The 21,287-nt window shown below is 47.3% G+C and overlaps 1 protein-coding gene across 1 annotated transcript in view; it reads right to left on the bottom strand.

Moving 5' to 3' along the window:
* The window catches only part of LOC119433441 (sushi, von Willebrand factor type A, EGF and pentraxin domain-containing protein 1-like), a 58,881-nt gene that overhangs the window by 32,207 nt on the left and 5,387 nt on the right, over positions 1–21,287 (bottom strand). Inside the window, 12 exon segments of the mRNA XM_037700648.2 lie at positions 988–1,149; positions 1,626–1,796; positions 3,296–3,505; positions 5,151–5,289; positions 6,485–6,612; positions 7,403–7,594; positions 9,196–9,435; positions 14,818–15,069; positions 16,142–16,336; positions 17,841–18,020; positions 18,880–19,059; positions 19,714–19,872. Coding sequence (XP_037556576.2) covers positions 988–1,149; positions 1,626–1,796; positions 3,296–3,505; positions 5,151–5,289; positions 6,485–6,612; positions 7,403–7,594; positions 9,196–9,435; positions 14,818–15,069; positions 16,142–16,336; positions 17,841–18,020; positions 18,880–19,059; positions 19,714–19,872 — 2,208 coding nt within the window.

Genomic DNA, 21,287 nt, shown 5'->3' with positions numbered 1-21,287 from the left:
TTACTGGCTTGATTTTCTTTTTTCGGAAGGTAAATGTAATGAACGTGGCGAAGTTTCCAAAATGTAGTTTTCAGATGTTCTTGAAAACGGCAAACGGAGAATTATCAACACGGTTGTCCGCTCTTCTTGCTTGCAGTGAGCGCGTCTGCTCGGAAACACGCAGCTTGTCTACTGGCTGGTTTTCACTGTGTACCCCGCAGACAAAGCAGAAGCATGACGATGGATTTTGAAACATAAATACGTAAAGCGTCTGTGTATTTCGCCTCGCACTTCCGGGGTATCCTGTATGTGAATCTAACTACTTTGAGACGCCTGGGGCACTGTCTTGCATAGTTCTCGTGTGTCAGCCACAGTTACCGATGCGTGGTTGACTCGCACGTTTTGTAAATAAGGCCATCTAATCAGGGCTCATACAATCCACTTCCTCTCATCAGCTCCTTACAATGAAACTAGACTAATATTAAGGTTTTACGTCATAGTCACATACGATTTGGATACATGACAAAACGTCTAAGTGGAAAGAAGAGGGGGGGTTCGGGATTAAATTTTTTCCACTGTTTCGGTACAGCAGGTTTGTACTCCCCTACATTAAAATGCGGCCACCACATTTTGGTATCGAACTCGGGACCTCGTGCTCAGCGGCGAACAAACCCTACCTGCCGAGAGTAATGTGCCGCCGATACCACCTTTATGCTGTATTATACACTGCGTTAGCTTAATTACCCGATTTCTCCAGCTGAAACGGCAACTAAATGAAGAAATTGTGTTTGGCAAACGAGATTCCAGTATTTTATGCAACATATGTTTCGTACACGTAGACTTTGCGGCCCAAAAATATTTTTAAAGATTGATATGCACACGATGTATTATGCGGGCATGCGACGCGTGGCCTGTCGTAGTATAGGCCTCCGTGACTTCAAGTGCAATTTCGAATGCTCGGGAGGCGTGAACTGCCGTAGCGCTTTGTCACGAAACATGGAGACCTACCTTCACATTCTTTCACGCTTACGGATCCTCGACGCTTGGACCGCGTCCCGCTTGGGCACGGCGTACAGCTTGCCGTTCCGTAATCGGTCTGGTAGTGGGACTTGCGGCAACGTTTGCACGGCCTTAACCCCGTCTCTGAGAAAGTTCCCGGCCTGCACTGCTCTGCGCGGAGTGGAGAAAATCGCAATTGAAAGGCCGCATTTCCCAAACCTGCGGCGTCACGTCACGGTGACGCCAGTGCGTGACTAGGACACATCGTGGCGTCATCGCGGATTTAGGCCTTTCTCCTGGATGAAGTGCCTTCATAATTTCATAGCTTAGATGTAATTTGGTCCTCGAATGAAATGTAATGCTTTACTTAATGAAGAAGAATTCACTGGCTTCGTTTTGTCGTTTTCGAAATATGTGACGTCACAGGGAAAGGCTTCCGGACTCGGAAGGCGGCGTCGCCTACCTGTCTCTCACTTTTCTCTAGTTTGCCTTTTGCTAGTGAGACTGCTAGTGACAGAGATTGCTAGTGAGACTGCCTTTTAAAGCCGGGTTTCCGAACCCGGAGCACAGGGATGGGCCATTAGATATAATTATACCCACATATATAATTATAACACGCAAACCGCCCCTTCTGTGTCAGGACATACCTTTACAGTCTTGCTCACTCTTGGACCTTGCAGTGGCAGTGGAAGTGCGATTCGGGCAGCGGGCGCACATTCCCTGTCCTTCGCTCGTCTGGAATGTGCCCTTGGGACAGGGTCGGCATTTTGCTTGAGTTTTGTTGTAATATTCGAAGTAAGTTCCCACGGGGCATTTCACTAAAACACGAGAAATACGCCCTTAGGCTGAAAATAATGAGGACACGGTGTCGCACGCACATACACAAGTAAGAATGCGATTCAAACTCTAGTTGAAATCGATGAAAGATAGTGTCTTCCTGTGCGAGTTGGGGGTGAGGATGGGTTGTGGGAACCGTATAATTTATTGTGGAAGCCGCGCTGTAGCGGCAACGTTTGATGGAAGTCAACTAGAGGTTGAATTGCATTTCAACTTGTTGTCATTAGTTATCATCATTGTTATCATCAGTTATCGTCACCATCATTATTATCACCGTCGTCGTCAGCATCACAATCATCAACATCGTCATCATCAGCGCGGCTCTCAGAATAAATTGTATGGGTCATCATCATCATCATAATCACCAATCAGTCATCATCAGTTTTGTCACATCTTTAGACTGCACTATATTTGGGATCGGCGCACGAGAGAGGCTAGAAAAAGACGTTAGAAACAGACATATCCGATACGATAAAGTGGCGGTAAGTCGCCAAGGAAGTAAAGAAAACCGCCAGTCTTGTGGGACCTTGCACAATCACAGCCCTAATTTCAGCGAAGCTGCCCATTCCTAGTGCATGCCTATTACCCATGTGACAAACCATGCCATGCCCATTCTCCCATGCCACCGCTACTGATTGGTTCATACGTCACGCGTTCCTTGTTATAGGCAGATTGCTCTTTCCCGTCAGAGTCGCGTCCTTCTGGATCCTGCACGCTTTTAGAGCTGCCTGAATTTCCGTCGACATTCTAACAGAGGATACAGTAGCGGCTTCAGCGGAAACGAAGCCGGGCTTCACGTGGACATTCTGCGCCAACGTTTTCCATCACGTACAGTGACACTCACACCTACGCTGTAAAAATGACCGGGTGCACTTCTGTATGACGGCGAGAAAGCAGCATTTTTTTACCTGCGTATTCATAAATGAACTTCGACTCGAAGCCTTCGTCGGCTTCGTATTTTAAAAGAAAACAGCGCACAAGAAGCAAGTGGCAATCAGCGCTCAGGAAGGTGGTCATTATAGGGTCAGACCAAGGGATATCAGCACTCGTAACGTCCCCCACTCACCTTGTATAAGATTCTTTTACCCTATTTTAAGCGGGTCGTCCCAAGTTCGTCTTGATATGGAACCTCGATCTCAGGCAGTGAAGTTAGGCTCGCAGAGATAAAGGAAATGAGAACACTCAATCATTAGCACCGGTCAGCACACATTTGCTATTCCGTTTTTCACCGCAGCTGTGTGTTAAAGATCTCTGAATTCTCGGTGGTTCTCTGTGTTAGGCGTACGGGGCAAGGTACGGAAGTGGAAGAAAACGAAGAGATGAAAAGAAAATTACAATTCACTCGGCCGACCCTTCTTAGTGGGCATGCGCCACAGTTTTGAAATTGACGTCTTTATCATCAATTCCGCGACCCATATTCCCCGTATAATAGCCCATGCCTCACCATCCAACTTTGGAAAGACGACAACCTATGACTTACCACAATGCGACAGTGAGGGAATGCTTCCTGGAGGACAAACCAGGCGGGCGTCGTCTTCCGACTCTTCAAGTGCCGTTGCAGTCAGGTCGCCTTCTTCCAGCGCGACATCCAGCTCCTTCCGAAGCATGGCCTCTTTCAGTCTCGCCAGAAAATCTTTCATGGCTGACAGAATATGTTTGTCGGATGAGGAGGTTCTTTCGTTGTGCGAACCTGTTGTGGAGACAGGATGCTTGTGGTGTGAGCTGGTTGGTACGCTGTCACCAACGCTTCATGAACATGGCATCGTTGCAGCCATGCAAGCTCATACGTTCACAAGAAAACTGCATTTACTTGGGCTTTAGCTATGTGTTTCAAGTAAATTTATATTTACGGGAGGAAAATGCTGTTGTAATAGTCCCATGTTTCCATATGGTTTGTATGTCCTTGTTTTGACTGCGGTACCCTGGAAATCATTTGTCATAAAAAGAGACAATCATAGATTAATTCAGGTGGAGTGAATACTACTTGACACAAGAAAAAAGGCTGTGACGTTGCACGACACCATTAAGATTCATCAAAAATGGTCCGACAGACATTTTTCATCACAACTCAACATAATTTTCCACCACATTCTCGTTTTCAGCAGCGTCTCGACGACACTGCTGAAAACGAGAATGTGGCAGTTTCTCAAGCGTTAATTGCAGCTTTCTTCGCAATGCGTCACTGCGCGTTTGCTTTATCGTACCTTCGCCCAGTTCTGCAGTTCGGGGGCATATACAAAGTCTCTGAAAATTGCAGTATCCGACTGTTTGACTGGTCGCTAGAATAATTTAGAAGAGACCAAGTGTTCGTGATAACGAACACTTTTACCTTTTGTTGAGCCAGTACTCCCTTACAAGATCTGTGTGTTGCTATAGTTAGCTCATTCTTGTCTTTAAAAAAAAAAGAAGAACGTCGCTGACACACTTCACGGATATGCACCACCATCCATCCATAAAGTACATTGGGGCTCTTGGGCATGGCGATGCATCCACTTTGCTATCGTCGCCAAACAACGTGAAAACAGGCAAGAAACATCCTTTCTTTTTCCGTTTCCTTTTTTTTTCTTTATTTGTTTTTTAAGGAGGAGATATAGTCTCAAAATATATAACTACAGCAGCGAGAATACACTTTTACCAATCTGGGAGGTATTGTTCAAACTGTCGGCCAATGGACGATGACGCTTTAGTTTTAAGCCTCTCGCAGTAGCTATGAGAAGCCGTCGTGCGCTCATTTCGTTTATTATTATTCTGTATAGAATGCCGTATAACATCCTGGGTGACATAAAAGATGACGTTTAAAATTTTTAAGCTATATTTTGGGGTTTTACATGCCAAAACCACGGTACGATTATGAGGCACTCCGTAGTTGGGGACTACAGATTAATTTTGGCCCCCTGAGTGAGGGTATTTACCATGAAGCTAAATATAAGTTCACGAGCATTCTTGCACTTCGCCCCCGTCGAATTACGGCCGCCGCGGCTGGGTATCGAAGCTGCGACCTCGTGCTTAGCAGCACAACGCCATAGCCACTACGCCATCACACGGCGCGTAAAAGATGGTGTTGGACTATGTCTTTCATATTTAGACAAACCGAAGGGTCATGGAAATATTGAGACTTGAAGGTGTCAACAGTGGCCGAACAAGGAAAACATCAGCCTCCGTGGAATCAACTTTTTGACAAAGACACTTGGTCTTCACCAGGTTAACAGCGTCCTGACGAAGAGCAAGTTCTGTTGTTGTCGAAACGTTGATTACAGTTTGAGGATTTCATACTTAGAGTTATACATGCCATAATGAACACGCTCGCAGAGCATTAAATGGAAGGAGTTCGTTACCTGTGATACGGAAAGAGACGCCGATTTCCGTCTCTTTCGAGCGTTTGTACCGGTGGCCACTCGGTGTCGCGCCACCCTTAGAGCAATCGACATGTAGGTCTTCAACAGCGCAGCTCACACCTTCGGGACACATGGCCGCCTAAAAAAAAAATAAAGATAGAAAAAAAAATTGAAAAGAAGCAGTGTTTCCGTTTTCGATATGCTATAGCGAATGCGGACGTCAGCCTGAATACTACGTGACTACTTTATATATGTATACATGTCATTGCTTTCACATTGTTATAACAAATTCCATAGGGCGCGCAGTACGTCGGAGAGCGACATCTGGCGCCGCCGACCTGTTATCACAGAGGATTGCGCAAACCCACGCATCAGGCGTCGCTGCCACTGAATACGTGTCTTTTCCATCTCCTTGAGCTCTCTTGACTTGCTTCCGGCGCAGCGAAAGTTGTCACGCAGAATACAGCATGGGCAAAGTAGTCGATTGAGGCAAAGAATTTAAACACGGATAAAAAGATTGGGCAGAAACCGTCGTAGATTAGTATCAAATTCACCGATAGTTTTCTTGTGTGTGACGCAGACCACAGCATGGGCAAATTAGTCAATTGAGGCAAAGAATTATTCGGATAAAAATTTAGCGCATAAACCGTTGTAGATTAGTGTCAAATTCACTGATAGCTTTCTTGTGTGTGACCGGCCTGCTGCCTTTCCCCATGCCTTTCCGGTGATCCACGGCAACACTTATGCACAGATCATCCGACACACTTAGGAGCAACCTCAGTGTCAACTTCAATGTCCACCATGGTGTCACTTTCACAGTATGTATGAATAAACCTCAACCTTGCTGCCAACCACAATACCAAACACGATGTCACTTCCACTGTATATATCTCAGTGAAATGCTCAATTCGACCCCGCAGCCAATCTCAATGCCAGAAACTGGTGTAAGCGCGATCCGGCACACGTCTTGTGCACGCCATGTGCACACCCTGAGAACGAGTTGATGACGACGTCATGGTACGCATCTGTGTTGTGCCACGGCGGGATTAAACAGACGCGCGTGCGTGCGCGCGCGTACTGCAGCTGCAGTCCGGCCGTGGTTGGGCGCGCGCCTTCCTTTCATCGTTGATCCTTTGAAGTCATCGCGCTCTGCTGTGCTTTCGCCCCCTCCGTACTTGCGTTTCCTCCTCTAGCCTCCTGTTCTCATCCTCTATGCATCTTGTTACTTTGTCTACAGAGCGAGAAACACCGACCATCCAAAGTGGGTGAAGTAGCTATAAGGAAAGCTATCGCTTTAAAAGAACCTACGTACGTGTTTGGACAACTTGTCTTACCTGTGTTGCCAGCTTCACCTGGATGTGGTCGCGCATATTCATTTGCGTTGTTTCATCGCACTCCAATCCTAGCGGCGCAGAGTACAGCATCCTCGCGTTTACCGTTGCCGCCGGTGAGGGTACAGACTCTTAAAAAAAGAAAAAAGCCTGGTCAATAGCATTCTCACTTGGTCCTCTGCGCCATTTACCTTACGCTTCTTCGGCATCTGCGATGTTTCTTGAAAGGGTTGTTTTTAGGCACCAGGTGAACAGAAAGTAGCTTTTACTTGCAATAGACGCGCCGACCTGATAACTGCTGTTAGTATGCATCAGAACTTATCGTTCTTTAAGAAGCGCCTAGGGAAGGTATCAAGCTAAAGAACTGCGAGGATTTACGCTTGCAAATATTGCACATACCGAAAAGCGAGCCGAGATTGTGGACTGTTGCTAACACCAATACATTATATCCGCAGCCAATACATAGTGTACACACTGTACATCTGTGAAGCTGTGTTCAGATTGCAGCTGAAACTTTCGACTCATCTTTTGAGTCACGTTAATGTCTTCTTCCTGATTTATTGAATAGGTGTGTGTTCAGTGCATCACTGTGATTTGAAATTTATTACTCGCTCATGGGCCATGATTAAGACCACAATGGAAGGTCGTGTATAGATTTTTACCACCTTGGAGCTTATTGAAGTGCATCAATATCTCACCACATAGGTGCTTTCTTATTCCGTGCCTATCAGAATTCTGCCACCGCGACAGGGTACTGAATCTGCGGAAATGTGTTTATCAGGGGAGTACCATAATTGCTGAACCACGGTGACAGCGGGTGAAGTGCTTTGCTATGTGTCAGACCACCTTGCGGGAATCTCAAGTGTCTGATACTTGCGTAATCCGAGAAAAACGTCGTGACTTATTAGTTGAGCAACTTACCAGAGCAGTCGGGAAAAGACTGTGGTCGATAGGGAGCCCATCCCTCGGCGAAGGTGCACGAGAATTCACTGGGGCTGTCAGGTTCAAGACCATAGCCCTCCAAGCAAGAAACAATGCAAGTGACACCAGAAGTGGTGCTTTGGCAGTCAGCGTTCCCATTGGCTGGAGGTGGTGGCTGGGTACATCGGTGCTCTGGAAACGCGGTCGGCAGGAATAAATGACTTAATACGACAGCAGTGGTACGCTGAATGTCGTTACGAGGAGTTCAAAAACTAAGCTATTTGGAAAAATGTACATTCTTGTCCCCGCTTGTTTTGCCACGTGGCATAACATCGGCATGAAACTGAATATAAGCATGTATGCCGGTTTCATAGAGATACTGCAATAGTGTCTTATAAGATGTGTTGTCCATAACCTATATTTCATAGTCGTCGGCTTGATCACTGTTAAATTTCACACCTCTAAGTACACTTTCGCGTGGCGTTGGCTCATAAACAATATGTTGTGTATGCACTAATATGTGTGGCAACGCGAATTAAAGGGTATTTGATCACATTAAACTGGAACTGCTTCTATGCCTGCGCAAGATGCTTTGTTGTCGTATGAAAGCTTGGCCACGAACTCATAAGAGACAGTAGCACAATGAGCAGTTAATTTACCAAGGTGATTTCGACTTGAAAAAATTTTGTTGTCACGGGAATTGGTAAAACTTGGGAGATGATATCCTCACCCTGAAACATTCACGCGGATACATAACTGCTTGTTTCTCGATTACACAAACGGCGCATGTGCGGCAAGTTGCCATAAACAGGTGGTTGGAAATTTGCTTGACCGTGAGATAGTAGGGCAGCGGGGTAATAATAGCCCGGGCAACACTGAAATTGGTAGTACAGTGAAACATCCGTAAAAATCGGTTAGTAGCATTGACGTGCTTTTCAGCAACGCCATGCCAAAAAAAGTCGCTGTTTCGCCCGAAAGGCGAAGCATCAATTGCGATAGCAAATTAGCAGAGAGCTATTCGGAGTAGGGATAGTAGTTTTATTGGCTGCATAAACTTGGACATATTCGCTTACTAACTGAATTAATAAGTGTGGTGTCAGCGCGCACAAGCAAACATGAATAGATCACACCGAATGACCGCAGACAACGACTGTCAAAACGCTGGCAGCAAGCGCAGACGCCGCAGCGGGCGAAGGTTCGCGCGGTCTGTCGCTTCAACGGAAACTGAGCGGCGAATGCACAGCGCATACAAAGGTCAGAGCCGTGTGGAGATAAGAGACGGTGCGGGCGACCGCCACCGCCGGGCAAAGTGCAGAGGAGAAGTTGGCAGAGGAGAAGCTGCCCCCCCCTCCCGCCTCCTTCCCGCGCTGCCTTCCCGCTTTCTTGCTTTCGCGTGGGAGATTGAGTGGCAAGTTCCCCTTACGCCCGGTTGCAAGATACGCCTTTGGTGCCGGAGCACAGCGTCGCCCCGCCTCCCTCCCTCCCTCCCATACCCCCACGGCTTTTCGCGCGACGGTTGCGTTTGCTTTCCGCCGTGCCTTCGCTCTCCGTGATAGCGCGCGGGGGAGTTCGCCCTCCGTGATAGCGCGCGCTTTCGCTCGCGCATACGGCGCGCGGCGACGATTTTATCGCCCTTGGAATCTATACGGAACCTCACGGCGACGGCTGAGATCCGGTTGAAGTGTTCATATAATTGCTGTCGCAATAAAGCCGGAAGGTGTACTTCAAATACATGTACAATCTGGTTTTCTCCCGCTACGTGCACAGGCGTTCGTTATGAAGAAAGCGGTCACCTCTCACAGTGACTTTGATGACACAAGAGGCGTTGTTTCCAGAGGCGTCGGTTGCTACGTATGTGATTAACGTATCGCCCACAGGAAACATTCCCGGGCTGTGGGATTGCCATAACTTCACATCTTCTCCCGAGTTGTCCGAGAACACCGGCTCCTCCCAGGACACGTATGCGACTGATTGCCCGTCAGAAAACGCCTCAGGCGGGTCGGAACAGCTTTCAACAAACGGTGGCTCCTCGTCTGCAAGCAAAAAGCAAGCAAGTTACAAATTAGACCACTTTTACATGAGGAAAATACGTATTCGTATTATGAATCGTCAGAACACCCAATGCAACACTAACATTTAGTGACTTCAGTGTGTTGTGTGTACTTCATGCTTTTATGGTAATTGAGTAAAATAATTAGTGGCGGGCGAATACCAACTTTTACGAATACGAATTGAATACGAATAGTAAGTATCAAATATGGCACTGAATATCGAATAGTCAAATGCGGACGTACGTATTTACAACGGGAATATTTATTTCCATATAGTTAGGTTTCAGGCTTGTATTGATAAAGACAGGTAACTATGGTAACCTGATGGTAACCTGTTTTTATCAATAAAAACAGGTTACCATCAAGGACAGTTAGGATCAGTGTAAAACGCAAGATTAGTAATTGCAATTTAAAACACTGCAGAAATAGCCTCTCAACATCTTTAGAGCCTGGTTACAAACAAGCTTTCCAAAAACGAATGGCTTCTGTATTACTAGCTTTCCAAAAACGCAAAATAATAGATTGCCGTGGAAAGGCCAGAATATGCGGAAAAATAAATGAAAAAGCTTCTGAAGAACCTGTGTGCCCTTGACACATGTAATAGAGCCCGTTGCAAGAAAAACATCACTGGTTGTGGCGTAAAATATAAAATTGTTACATGACTAGACAGCCATAAAACTGAATGACAGACTACAAGCAAAAATCAGATTGTAATGCAGGCTTCAGCCGCGAAACTCGCAACAAAGCTTACATTGTACCTATTTTGTTTACGCAATGCTTCAAAATCTTTTGTCGTTGTTTGCATGGGATCGATACCCAGTACCTCCCTGGAGCACCGATTTTGTTGCAGTATGGAAAAAATCACCGCATATCCACGAAGTGAATGATGATGAGTGGGCGAAGCACCGGGGGATCATTCGATTAACCATGAATCCCCCGACGCTGGCAAGCGGACCCAGAGGCGGCGAGAGCGCGGGAAGCGGCGGCAAAACGCCGGAAGCCTTCTCTACCTGAGGTTGGTGGCTCGGTTCGAGCGCGAGCTTCGCGAGCCCTCAGCTCCGGGTGCGCTTGCCGGCGTTGCCGTACTGCTGCAGCTTTGCGAGCCCTCAGCTCCGGGTCCGCATGCCGGCGTTGCCGTGCTGCTGCAGCTTCGCGAGCCCTCAGCTCCGGGTCCGATTGGCGGCGTTGCGTTTTGCTGCAGCTTCCCGCGCCCTAGACTCCGGGTCCGCTTGTTGTCTGCGTCGCCGTGCTGCAGCAGCTTTCCGAGCCCTCGACTCCGCTTGCAGTTGAGCCGCCGCTCTCGCCTTTTCATCCATAGCGGACGTGCCGTTATCAAAAGCGACCGTTATCATCCATGGCTGAAGTGAAAAAGAGAGCGCGCGTCGGGACCGTCGCCCTTGTGCACCGACCGTTATCATCCATGGCTAAATAGAGAAAGAGAGCGCGCGTCGGGAACGATCGCCCTTGTGCACCGCAGCGCCCCTAGCGGACTCCATGCAAACCAGAGCTACGGACGACGGGCGACGAGGGAGGGACAAGGCTTGGCCCTAAGGTGCTTCGCCCCTAAAAAAAAGAATAAATAAGTAAATTGTGGAGTTTAACGCCCCTCTAAACTGGATAGTGGGTTGTGAGGGACGCCTTATGAACGGTTGCGTAATAATTTTGACCACCTGGGGTTCATGCACAAGCATTTCTGCATCCCGCCCCATCGGAATGCGGCCGCCGAGTGATCACCCATTGGTCCAAGTTGGCGGGAAAACGGTACATATGCAATGTGAGATACCCGTGATCCAAGTTGGTCCGACTATTGCTTTCGAGCCCGGTTTCCTGATCACAGCAGCGCGATGCTGTGAAACATTAGACCATAGACTACCCAGTTATCCAAGTTGGTGGGAAGACGCTAGAGGCACAGGCAGAAAGACAGGCAGCCAGACAGACAGCACGCGGAAAGTGCTTGAAGTACCCTAATAATGCTAATTGCAATGAAATGATAATGACATTAAAACAAGAACACGTTGTGTCCGGCCGTCCCACGTCTCCAATCACTGCACAGGCGCAACTTATTGTTTTTGCTGCAAGTCAGTCACGGATCACTTCTACTGCCGCATTCACGTTTTCGCTATCTACGATGTAATGACGCCATCGACAGACACATATACCCCCGAATACTTTGAAGTAATCACCAGCTTCGTGACAAAATGCGATGAACACTTGTTCCTTCGAAGCTGGGAGGTGGCGGGTTGAAACACCTTGTGGTGTATATTGTGAACCCGCTACCGGTGAAACCGTGATTACGTGTGGCTGTACTTCGCGTCTCTGTGTAGAGAGCATAATAGGCCGCACGGTGAACTAGCTCTGCACGTTATCAGTGCAGTGTAGTCTGTTCGACACGGTATCACTTTGCTTACGGCTGCAGAATCGAATCTCGGCAGAACAACGTGCGTGGCATTTGGGTAGGAGAGACTTGGGGTGGGAACAGGTGTTAAGGGTTTAGTGCCACGCAAACGACAAAGTCACTGTTGAGAAAAACACGCGTTGAAATTCACGGGTTACTGCTCGAGCTGCAACGTCGAACGCAACAAAGTAATTTGGCTAGCTGGTTCTCCCAAGCCCCGCCAGCGACCCACAGGCGAAGTTTGTAAGCAAACGGATCAAACGAATGCAATCTGTTGTTGTGGTTCAAAAAAAAAAAATGAAGAACTGCACCCTTTTCTTTTAATGCGTTCGCATTTTTAGTGTCCTTCACGCATTACAAGTCCTATGTGTGTATGCTTGTTAGTTTGCGCATTTCGGAGGCCACGCGCAGGCTTTGCGACGGCAGTGCTAAATGGCACAGCGTTCTTACGGAAACGCGGCAAACGTCCATCGGGATCTACCAATAGCCTGAGCGCAAGTCAACTGAAGCAAAGTATGGGGCTGAACGGAGGCAATCAATAGCATCCTCAATCCGCGGAAGTGTATAGACGTCCTTTTTAGTGACCGAATTTAGGTGTCGATAGTCCACGCAAAATGTCCATGTCCCGTCTTTCTTTCCTTTTAACGAATATCACTGGAGCCGCCCACGACTCCTAAACTATATCCCTTTACAGCATTTCGCGAACTTTTCATCGATGACCTTGCGTTCTGCTGGGGAGACTTTGTAAGGCTTTTGTCTTATCGGATGCGCCATACATGTGTTGATCCTGTGACGTGTGCGAGATGCTGGGATCGAAGGTGCTTTGCCATTTTGTGAAAAGTCGAACACAGGCAGGTGTCTTGACAGAACGTCGGCCAATGCACGATATTTGCGATACTTTGTTTAGCAGACGGAGAACAGCAACCCGACTTTCAGTTGGTTTCTGCGAAATATTTAGTTAGTTTCGATATTCGAAAATACTGCACAGCGAATTTTCAAAATTTTCAAATACGAATAGTTAGAGTAATATTCCATTCGTATTCGAAACTTCAAATATTCGCCCACCCTTAAAAATAATGTAACATAGGTGTAGGTTCAGCGTGAGGCATAGAAAAGTATGCTTCAGCCTGACAGTAAAGATTAATATATCGCGTAATGAAGTCAAAACGCGACGCAGATTTCGCTCCCACACTCGTAGCCCTGGATACTGTTTAAGTTCGGAGGTATCGCAGTTGAATAATCCTGGAGTTGCAGTGCTAGAAAACAAAGGAACAACTGCTTAGGGCGCTTAGCCCTGCGCAGTCCTTGTTTCATATCGACATCGATCGTTACAAGTCCAGCGGATGCGCAATAAATAACGTGAAGATAAAATTTTAAAAAATCCACCGACGATTACGATACTCCCTAATGCGAAATTTGAGCGCAGCTCTGTACGTGTTTTCACTTTGCGGTATATTGGCTGGCGCGGACAATGTGTCTTGTGCGGCACGTTACAAACGAAGCGAATCTGAAGGTCGCGACAAGCCTCGCTAATCTGGAGGTCGCGAGAGGCAGCGCGTGGGTGACGCGTAGGCACAATTCACAGCAGCCGCCGCAAGCAGACCTCCCAGACGACGCGCGCTACTCTGGCGCCATCTCGTAGCAATTGTCGCCGCACTACGCTTTTTTCCTCACGCTTTCGCCATACGCTCCTCCTCCGCTTCCCGCCTCAAGGTTCCGCTGCACCCTACTCCTCCGCTTTCCTACTCGCGTCTTTCATCCCCCGCTGGGCTCAGCGTTCGCTCTTTCATCGCTGTGCTTGTTAGCTCGGTTACGTCGACGCTGACGCTCGCCGCCTAAACGGGCGCCTAAGAACTGCGCTCTATAAATGAGCGGACACAACTCCTGCCCCCATTGCCCTCTTTTTTTTTCTTTTTTTTTGCAAGAGTTCAAAGTGGAACCATTTGGTTTTGGTTCAACATCACATGGCGAACAGGGCAGACGATCGTACACGACTTACAAACAGGACAGGGGCCGCGTTCACAAAGCTTTTTGTTCGTAGGTGCTCTTTCCCACTAGCAGTCTGCATTTGCTAATAATATGCCCAGCAGCAGGATTGGTTGAAATTTTGTCTTACGAACAATACTAGCGCAAGAGATCTTTGCGAATATAGGCCCAGAAGAGGACAAACCAACTTGGCCAATTCTCTAGGCACCGCAGTTCACTTCACTTCAATTCCTAACTCTCTGAATTGTTTAATACAGCGGTACTTTATCCATCATTATTTAATACGTATTTAATAACTTAGTTTGAGTCAATCTGCGCATTCATTTGCGTACTATTCTTGCTGTTTAACATCTTTCTTTTTTGTATTTTGAGTAGTTTGTCTTGTGCTTCCTCCAATCGCCAGATTCTTCCCCTATCGCCAAGTGGGTGCCGTCCAAGCGAGACAAAGGATTCACGGGAAAATGGACACTCGAAATTATTAGCGTTGGTCGAACAATAAGATATCAGCCCGGAACCAATGTTACGACAAGGTGACTTAATTGTCTTCGTCAGGACAACAAAAACTTTGTCAGTCGCTGGCCTGACGACTCGTGGGCTCCAAGCCAGTGGCGTAGCCAAAATTTTTTTTCGGGGGGCGGGGGGCACCCACTTGACAGGGGACGGGGAGGGGGCTGGGAAAGCGGCATAGAAACAGAGAAATTTCGAGGGACGGTGGAAGGGGGCACGTGTCTGGTGTGCCTACACCTAATAGATAATTCTCCAGACTGAGGATTATCTTGTTCGGCGACTGATAACTAAGTGTACACATGGACACATGCCACAGTTGAGGATCTTCATGATCATTATCGTCGACGTCCGTCGTCACAGAAGATGTTTTTTTTTTCTTTTTTTAAAGAAATCAACAGGGGCCGACTAGCTAATCAAAATGTGTTGGTGCGCGTGAACACCAAACTCTTGCGGACGGTGTCTGTCATTTGACCCACCTGCTACCGTCACGGTAAAGTTGCAGAACGCCGTGTTTCCCCACTCGTCCTCGGCCCAGTACGACACTTCGTGCTGTCCAATGGGGAACAAGTGTGGCGGCATCACAGATGGAGCCACGTTGAGGAAGAGCGAAGCTCCGGTCTTGTCCACAGCCTCAAGCATCTCCCAGTCGACGATTGCTTCTCCGTAACCTGGCTCCGAGTTGACAACTATATCACCTGGGCAGTTTCTGATCACAGGAGGCTCAGTACCTGATAAGAGGGAAGGGGAGACCAGATTATTTTAAATCGAAATTGACTGCGTTGGGTGGCGCAGTCTGCGATGAGCTATCGGAACTCGTTCCTAAGCACGTCTAAACTTTCTCATGGATTAGCGATTGACTGAAAAAGCCCATGCAGTGAACGATACCAGAGATGTGCTCGGTAGTGTTGATGTCAAAGGTAAAGGGCTCAAAGTTAAACTGAACGCGACAACTTCGAGTCTATTTTTTCTTCTTTAATTAAAGGTTCGCTATCTCGAAAGTCCAGAAAAAAAAAAAGCCTCACAGCGCCCTAGGCAATGCATTATAATAGCCTTTCTACAGGAAGTTTCGGTTACGCTTCTACTGTGTTGTGACGTCAGGATGCAGTATGTGGTCACGGGGGAGCATGCCATTGCGACGTTTTGGCACTCGCTCCGGCTCGCTCGATCGTCCGCTACGCTGATACATCGGCCTTTACAACAATTATCAGCATACGAGGCGACCGAGCGAGTGTCAAAACGTCGCATTGTCCTCCTCCCATGTGACCGCATACTGCGTCATGACGTCACAACACGGTATTCTAATGGGAAACGGCACCGAAAATGGTCACAGAAAACCTATGATTATAAATTATTTAAGGCGCTCTTGAACTTGTCAACACTTTCTTAGGGTTTAGAGGTTTAGGGCCACCATTTCATGCAAAAACATGGATAGTTGAAAATATTATATCAGTGCCTCTTAAAGCTCAGCTTTCAGAACACGGGAATAACAAGATTACTATAGCTATATAACGGATGAGTTAAGTCACTCAACCAAACATATATATTCCTCGAGTCCAGGGGCGTAGCCGAGAGGGAGGGGGGCGGTGGTTAGGGGGGCACGCATAGCACGTGCCTCCTCCTCTTTTAGAGGTTTCTGTGCACCAGGGATGCCTGGCATAAAATGACGTGCGAAGCACCTGCGTAGCCCAAGGCGGCATGCACCACCGCGCTGTTTCACAGCGGATGATCAATCGTCGTAATCATCATAATCATCGGGACAAAAACTGGACACTGAAGACCACCACACAGCAGGATCCTTACCAGCGCAGATGGTCACGTCGTCGGGCTCACTCCACGTCCCCGTGCTGAGGCAGTGGCGAGTGTCGGGGCCCGAGACGCGGAATCCGTCGGCACAGGTGACAGTGCAGTCTTCGCCGAACGACGACTTCGTCTCGCTGCAGTGGGCTGGGCTCAAGGCCCCGTTAGCCGGTGCCACCAAGGGTGGGCAGGTGACGGCTGCGGGGCGTTGCAACGCGATCTCATTCTATCAGGTTACGTGCAGAATCGCAGTGAGAGATTTTGGTAAAACAGGTAACCTGTTAACAGCGCGAGCAAAAGATAATGGGCGAAGCATGCGATAGGACCAGTCATCTTCTAAAAATGAATAATTAACATTCGTCTTCACTTCCCCGCCCCTTTTGGGCCAGCGTTAAAATAATCATATTATTCTCTTTAAAAGGACACAAAAGATAAATGTTAAGCAGCATTAGTGAATTCGCTTCTCGAATGAGAGGAGTCTTGGTATGTCACAATAGACGTGAATACCAAAGGGGTCGCGAGGCCACCATCAAGTTCGCAAATCAGCTCACCTTAACGTCATAGGTCTTCACGGGTCTACAGTAAACTGTTGATCGGTAAATGACTACGATTCATTTTAGAGGAACCTAGGACTCAAATTAGAAAGTTGCGATGCTTCCTCTTGTGCCAAAACGGTCCATGTATGAGAGACTATACGTTGAAATCCGTGAAACGACACTGGCTTACCAGCGCTGGAACTTTGGAGCTATCCAAAAGAGGGAAAGTTTGAACTAGTAGTGATCTAGCCATTATCCGCAAAATGAATGCAAATATGGTTGCGAAAGATTACTTTATCAGTCTAAACCGATTTCGTGCTAATATTTAGTGTCCATTTGGTGCGCTATTCATTATACCGTAATGAAATTTTTTTGCATCCCGAAGGGTGCTGGTTTGGTGGCTTATCTCATGGCTAAACACCTTTATCCTTAAAAGGTAAGGTTGAATGGTCGATACAGCGAAATGAGTTTTTTATTTTTGCAACATAAGTAAACATGTCGTCACTGTGAAATAAAATTTTATAGCTATCACTATCGAGCTGTCGTGTCAGATATTTCGGTGCGCACCAGATCAGAATTTGTGCGCAGTTTTGGCTCGCAGGTGGAGTTCAGCTCGCTGTCGTGTACAGATTTTTTTTAAATTTTATTTACTGATCAAGAGTCATGACTGGTTCCATCAACTCAAGGCAGTCCAGATAGGCCCACGATGCGGCGGTGAGGCTTGGCCTTCCCGTCCCGACGTGGGAGCGGCCCGCGGTCCTCCCTCCATGAAAACGAGGGGTGACTACTTCAGGGCGTCAATAAAGTTTACTACCTACCTACCTTTACAGAACTAAGTATAAGCAAGGCTGGGCAGTAGCGAAGGTAGATTTATCCTATATGCTATCTCAAGATACCCTTTGGGTATCTTGCATCTGTATCATGATACATTCGTCAGGACGGGTATCGGTATCTGTATTTTCGATACATCAGCTGAGGTATCGTGTGTCTTAGAACACAAGATACACCGATCGCAATGTCCACGAAGACGCTCAGAGTCACTGAAAGGCTATAACGAATAAAGGTAATTTAAGCTAACTCTAAGAGGCGCCAATTTAACGTTAGGTCGTATTTTCAATAACCACACACGGCAAGAAATATGAGCAGTGCCCTCTAGTGGACCTTACGTCGGCAGAGTGCGGGCAGGCCGTCCCACAGGGCGATGGAGAGGCAGGTCCGCTTGCGGGACCCAATCAGCGCGTACCCCCTCTGGCACTCGAACTCGCACGTCGTGTCGAAGTCGAACGAGTCGCTGGAGCAGCTCATGGATCCACGGAGGGGCGCTTCCAGCGGGGCACATTTCTTCTCTACGAGCGAAACACAGCAGGAAGAGGGGGGGGGGGGGGGTATTCTGTAAGTGTCCACCTAGTGGACACGTCCATTTTGTCTGCTGCTGAAGTGCTGATTGGCTGAGGTGCTTGTCTCCTGCTGACGCGAACCCCAGCCCAGCAGCCAATCAGAACTTCAGCAGCAGACGAAATGGACGTGTACACTAGGTGGACCCTTACAGAATACCCCCCAGATAAAGCCGCAATCGTCAAGATATGTCTCCATGCAACGTGAACGTGTTGTTCCCCGAGTGAAATCAAAGATACGGAGTGAACACTTTCTCAACAAGACTGCAGTGAGAATGCCGTCGGTAATCTTAGCTCTTGATGCGCACTGATTCAACTGTAAAACGCGTTGTAAGACTTGTGCTGTGGTACGGTGTGACATGGGTTTCATATTCAGCCCACATTTATATCTGCCTCGGTGCGCTGGAATGTCGACCTAGATCAGTATAAGGACTCTGTCTAACTAAACAATGAAAAACTCAAAGCGGAAGTAATGTTACCAAGCGAAAGAGACTCAAAAGGACGCCGTAATTGTAGGGAGGGAAAACAATCTTTTTGCAATAAATTCAATTGGCGCCTATGTTCGGCGTTTCTGTTTTGTTGTACTGACCTCACAGGTTACCCTCATAAGTCGAAGAAAACATTGATAAACAAGCTTGATCTACTATTATTATGCTGATATACCATTCACTGTATTGCAACCACTTGTGAGCATGCACCTCCGTGCGAATGCGCAGTTGGCATCAGGAACTGGTTATGTAGTTACAGTTACAGTATAAGGCTTATCGGTATAGCTGCTAAAGCGACTGATGCGAATTAACGAGTTACTCACTTTCGCACTCGAGATCGCTGCCAGACCAGGTGCCATCGTGTTGACAGACACGTATGCTGTTGCCGATGAGGCGGTAACCTGGGTTGCAGCGGAACCCGCAGGCGGCGTTGAAAACCACCTCGCAGTCTGCATTCACCATGTACCCGTTGGCCGGGGGACTCAGCGGGTCGCAGTGGACCACTGCGTGTCGTTTCCAGGCGAAGTCATTTATGCACTTGCAAAGTACACATTTTCTAGAGAACACAGGGTAATAAATTTTTGTGTAATAAATTCTGTAAAAAAAAAGGGGGGGGGGGGGGGCTGTAGGTGACTGCAGGTGATGTGGTCCAGCCGGTACGTCAGCAGTCTTCAATTTACCTCAACATGCCATATTTACTTTGAGAAATGTGAAATGTCTATTTTGTAGCTCTTTCAAGTCGCGAGCGCATGCAGACAAGGATGGCTGACGTCAGTACCGCGCGAACCTATCACAGAAATACGAACGCATCCGCTGGAAGTTAAGAGCAGTTTATGATGACGTAGTCATCGATGACAACTGTACACCATTTTCAGAATCGGCATGGTCGGATTTATTTGACTCAATATTTTAGTGCTTAATTAACTTGTTGGTCCATCAAAAGACCAATCGTTCGACCCACTGATTGAGTGATTCATTTGATGTTTGTTAACCGAGACGTATGCAGGAATTTGACAAACCCGACCAAAGACCTGAATCAAAGCTCGTGCAACATAGCGTTGCTTCGAACACGGTGTCATAATTTGCATGACGCGGGTAGGCTATATATATATATATATATTTAGATAGATAGATTCTATCATGAAAAGACAACATGCCCTTGCAGGTGCCGCCCTCGGTGCTGTAGCCCCTCTTGCAGTGGCACTGGGCCACACTGGTGCTGCCCGGCGAAGAGTTCTGGTGCGCGTGCGGGCACGGAATGCAGATGCTCGCGTCTCCGCTGGCTTCCACGGGCTGGTAGGTGCCCCGAGGACACGCTGTTCGTCGAATTAAACGAGACAAGTGAGTAACACGGGGTCAACGCATGGTTGACGTATAGACAAGGAAATAAGTAAGTAAAAATAAATAACGAACTAACAAACGAAAGAAATGACGGCGTTGTTGTGCGTTCTCAATACACTGTTGAACATTAGCCCTCATGAACCACTGTTAGCGGGCTTCGCATAATTGATTATTTAAAAGAAAGAGGTCAACACGCAACCGCAGAACAGATCACTTACGCACAGGGCTGCTTACGCGGTGACTGCAACAGAAATTGTGATGGGCTGAATGGGGGGAGGCCGGGGGGATGAAACAAAGGGTGGTGCAACTAGCTGCTGAAACGAAAATGATACGCGTTACGTTAAAGGACAGTAAGACGGCGATACGGCTTAGAGAGCACACAGGTGCAGCTGATGTTATAGTTGAGATTAAGAAATGAGGCTGGACAGGTCAGGTAATAAGTTGTATTAGGTACGGACCTGATAATCATTGCTCGGTTAAAGTAATAGGATGGATGCTAAGGGGAGAGAAATGTAGTCTCGTATAGTATATGATGAGGTGGTGAGCTGAGATGTGCAAATTTGCATCTATATGACGCTATCGATTGACGCGAGACAGTGGAAATCAGAGATAGCTGGGAGAGGCGTTCGTCCTGCAGCGGGCAAAATAATAGGCTGATGATGCTGAAATGAGGTGAAATGAAATTATGAAATTAGCTTGCTTTCGGTATTGTACAAAATATTCACCAAGGTAATTTTCAATAGAATCAGCGCAACACTTAATTTCAATCAACCAAGAGAACAGGCTCGATTAAGGAAGGGATATTCTACAATGAATCACATCGATGTCATCAATCAGGTAATCGAGAAATCCTCAGAGTACAATCAACCTCTCTATATGGCTTTCATAGACTCTGAAAAGTCATTTGATTCAGTTAAGATATCAGCAGTCATAGAGGCATTGCGTAATCAAGGAGTACGGGCGCCATACGTGAATATCTTGGGAAATATCTACAAAGATTCCGCAGCTGCCTTGGTTCTCCACAAGAAAAGTAGAAAATGACCTATCAAGAAAGGGGTCAGGCAAGGAGACACAATTGCTTCAATGCTATTCATTGCATGCCCAGAGGAAGTATTCAAGCTATTAGACTGGGAAGGCTTAGGAATGAGGATGGCGAATATCTGAGCCACCTTCGATATGCAGATGGCATTGTCCTGTTAGGCAACACTGGGGATTAATCACAACAAATAATTGAGGACCTTAACGGAGAAAGTAATGCTCAATAGCCTGGCAAGGGAACAAGAATTCAGGATCGCCAGTCAGCCTCTAGAGTCTGTACAAGAGTACGTTTATCTAGGCCAATTACTTACAAGGGACCCTGGTCATGAGAAAGAGATTTACAGAAGAATAA

Source organism: Dermacentor silvarum, chromosome 11 (genome assembly GCF_013339745.2).
Source record: "Dermacentor silvarum isolate Dsil-2018 chromosome 11, BIME_Dsil_1.4, whole genome shotgun sequence".
NCBI lineage: Eukaryota > Metazoa > Arthropoda > Arachnida > Ixodida > Ixodidae > Dermacentor > Dermacentor silvarum.
This window is presented reverse-complemented; position numbering and strand designations above follow the sequence as displayed.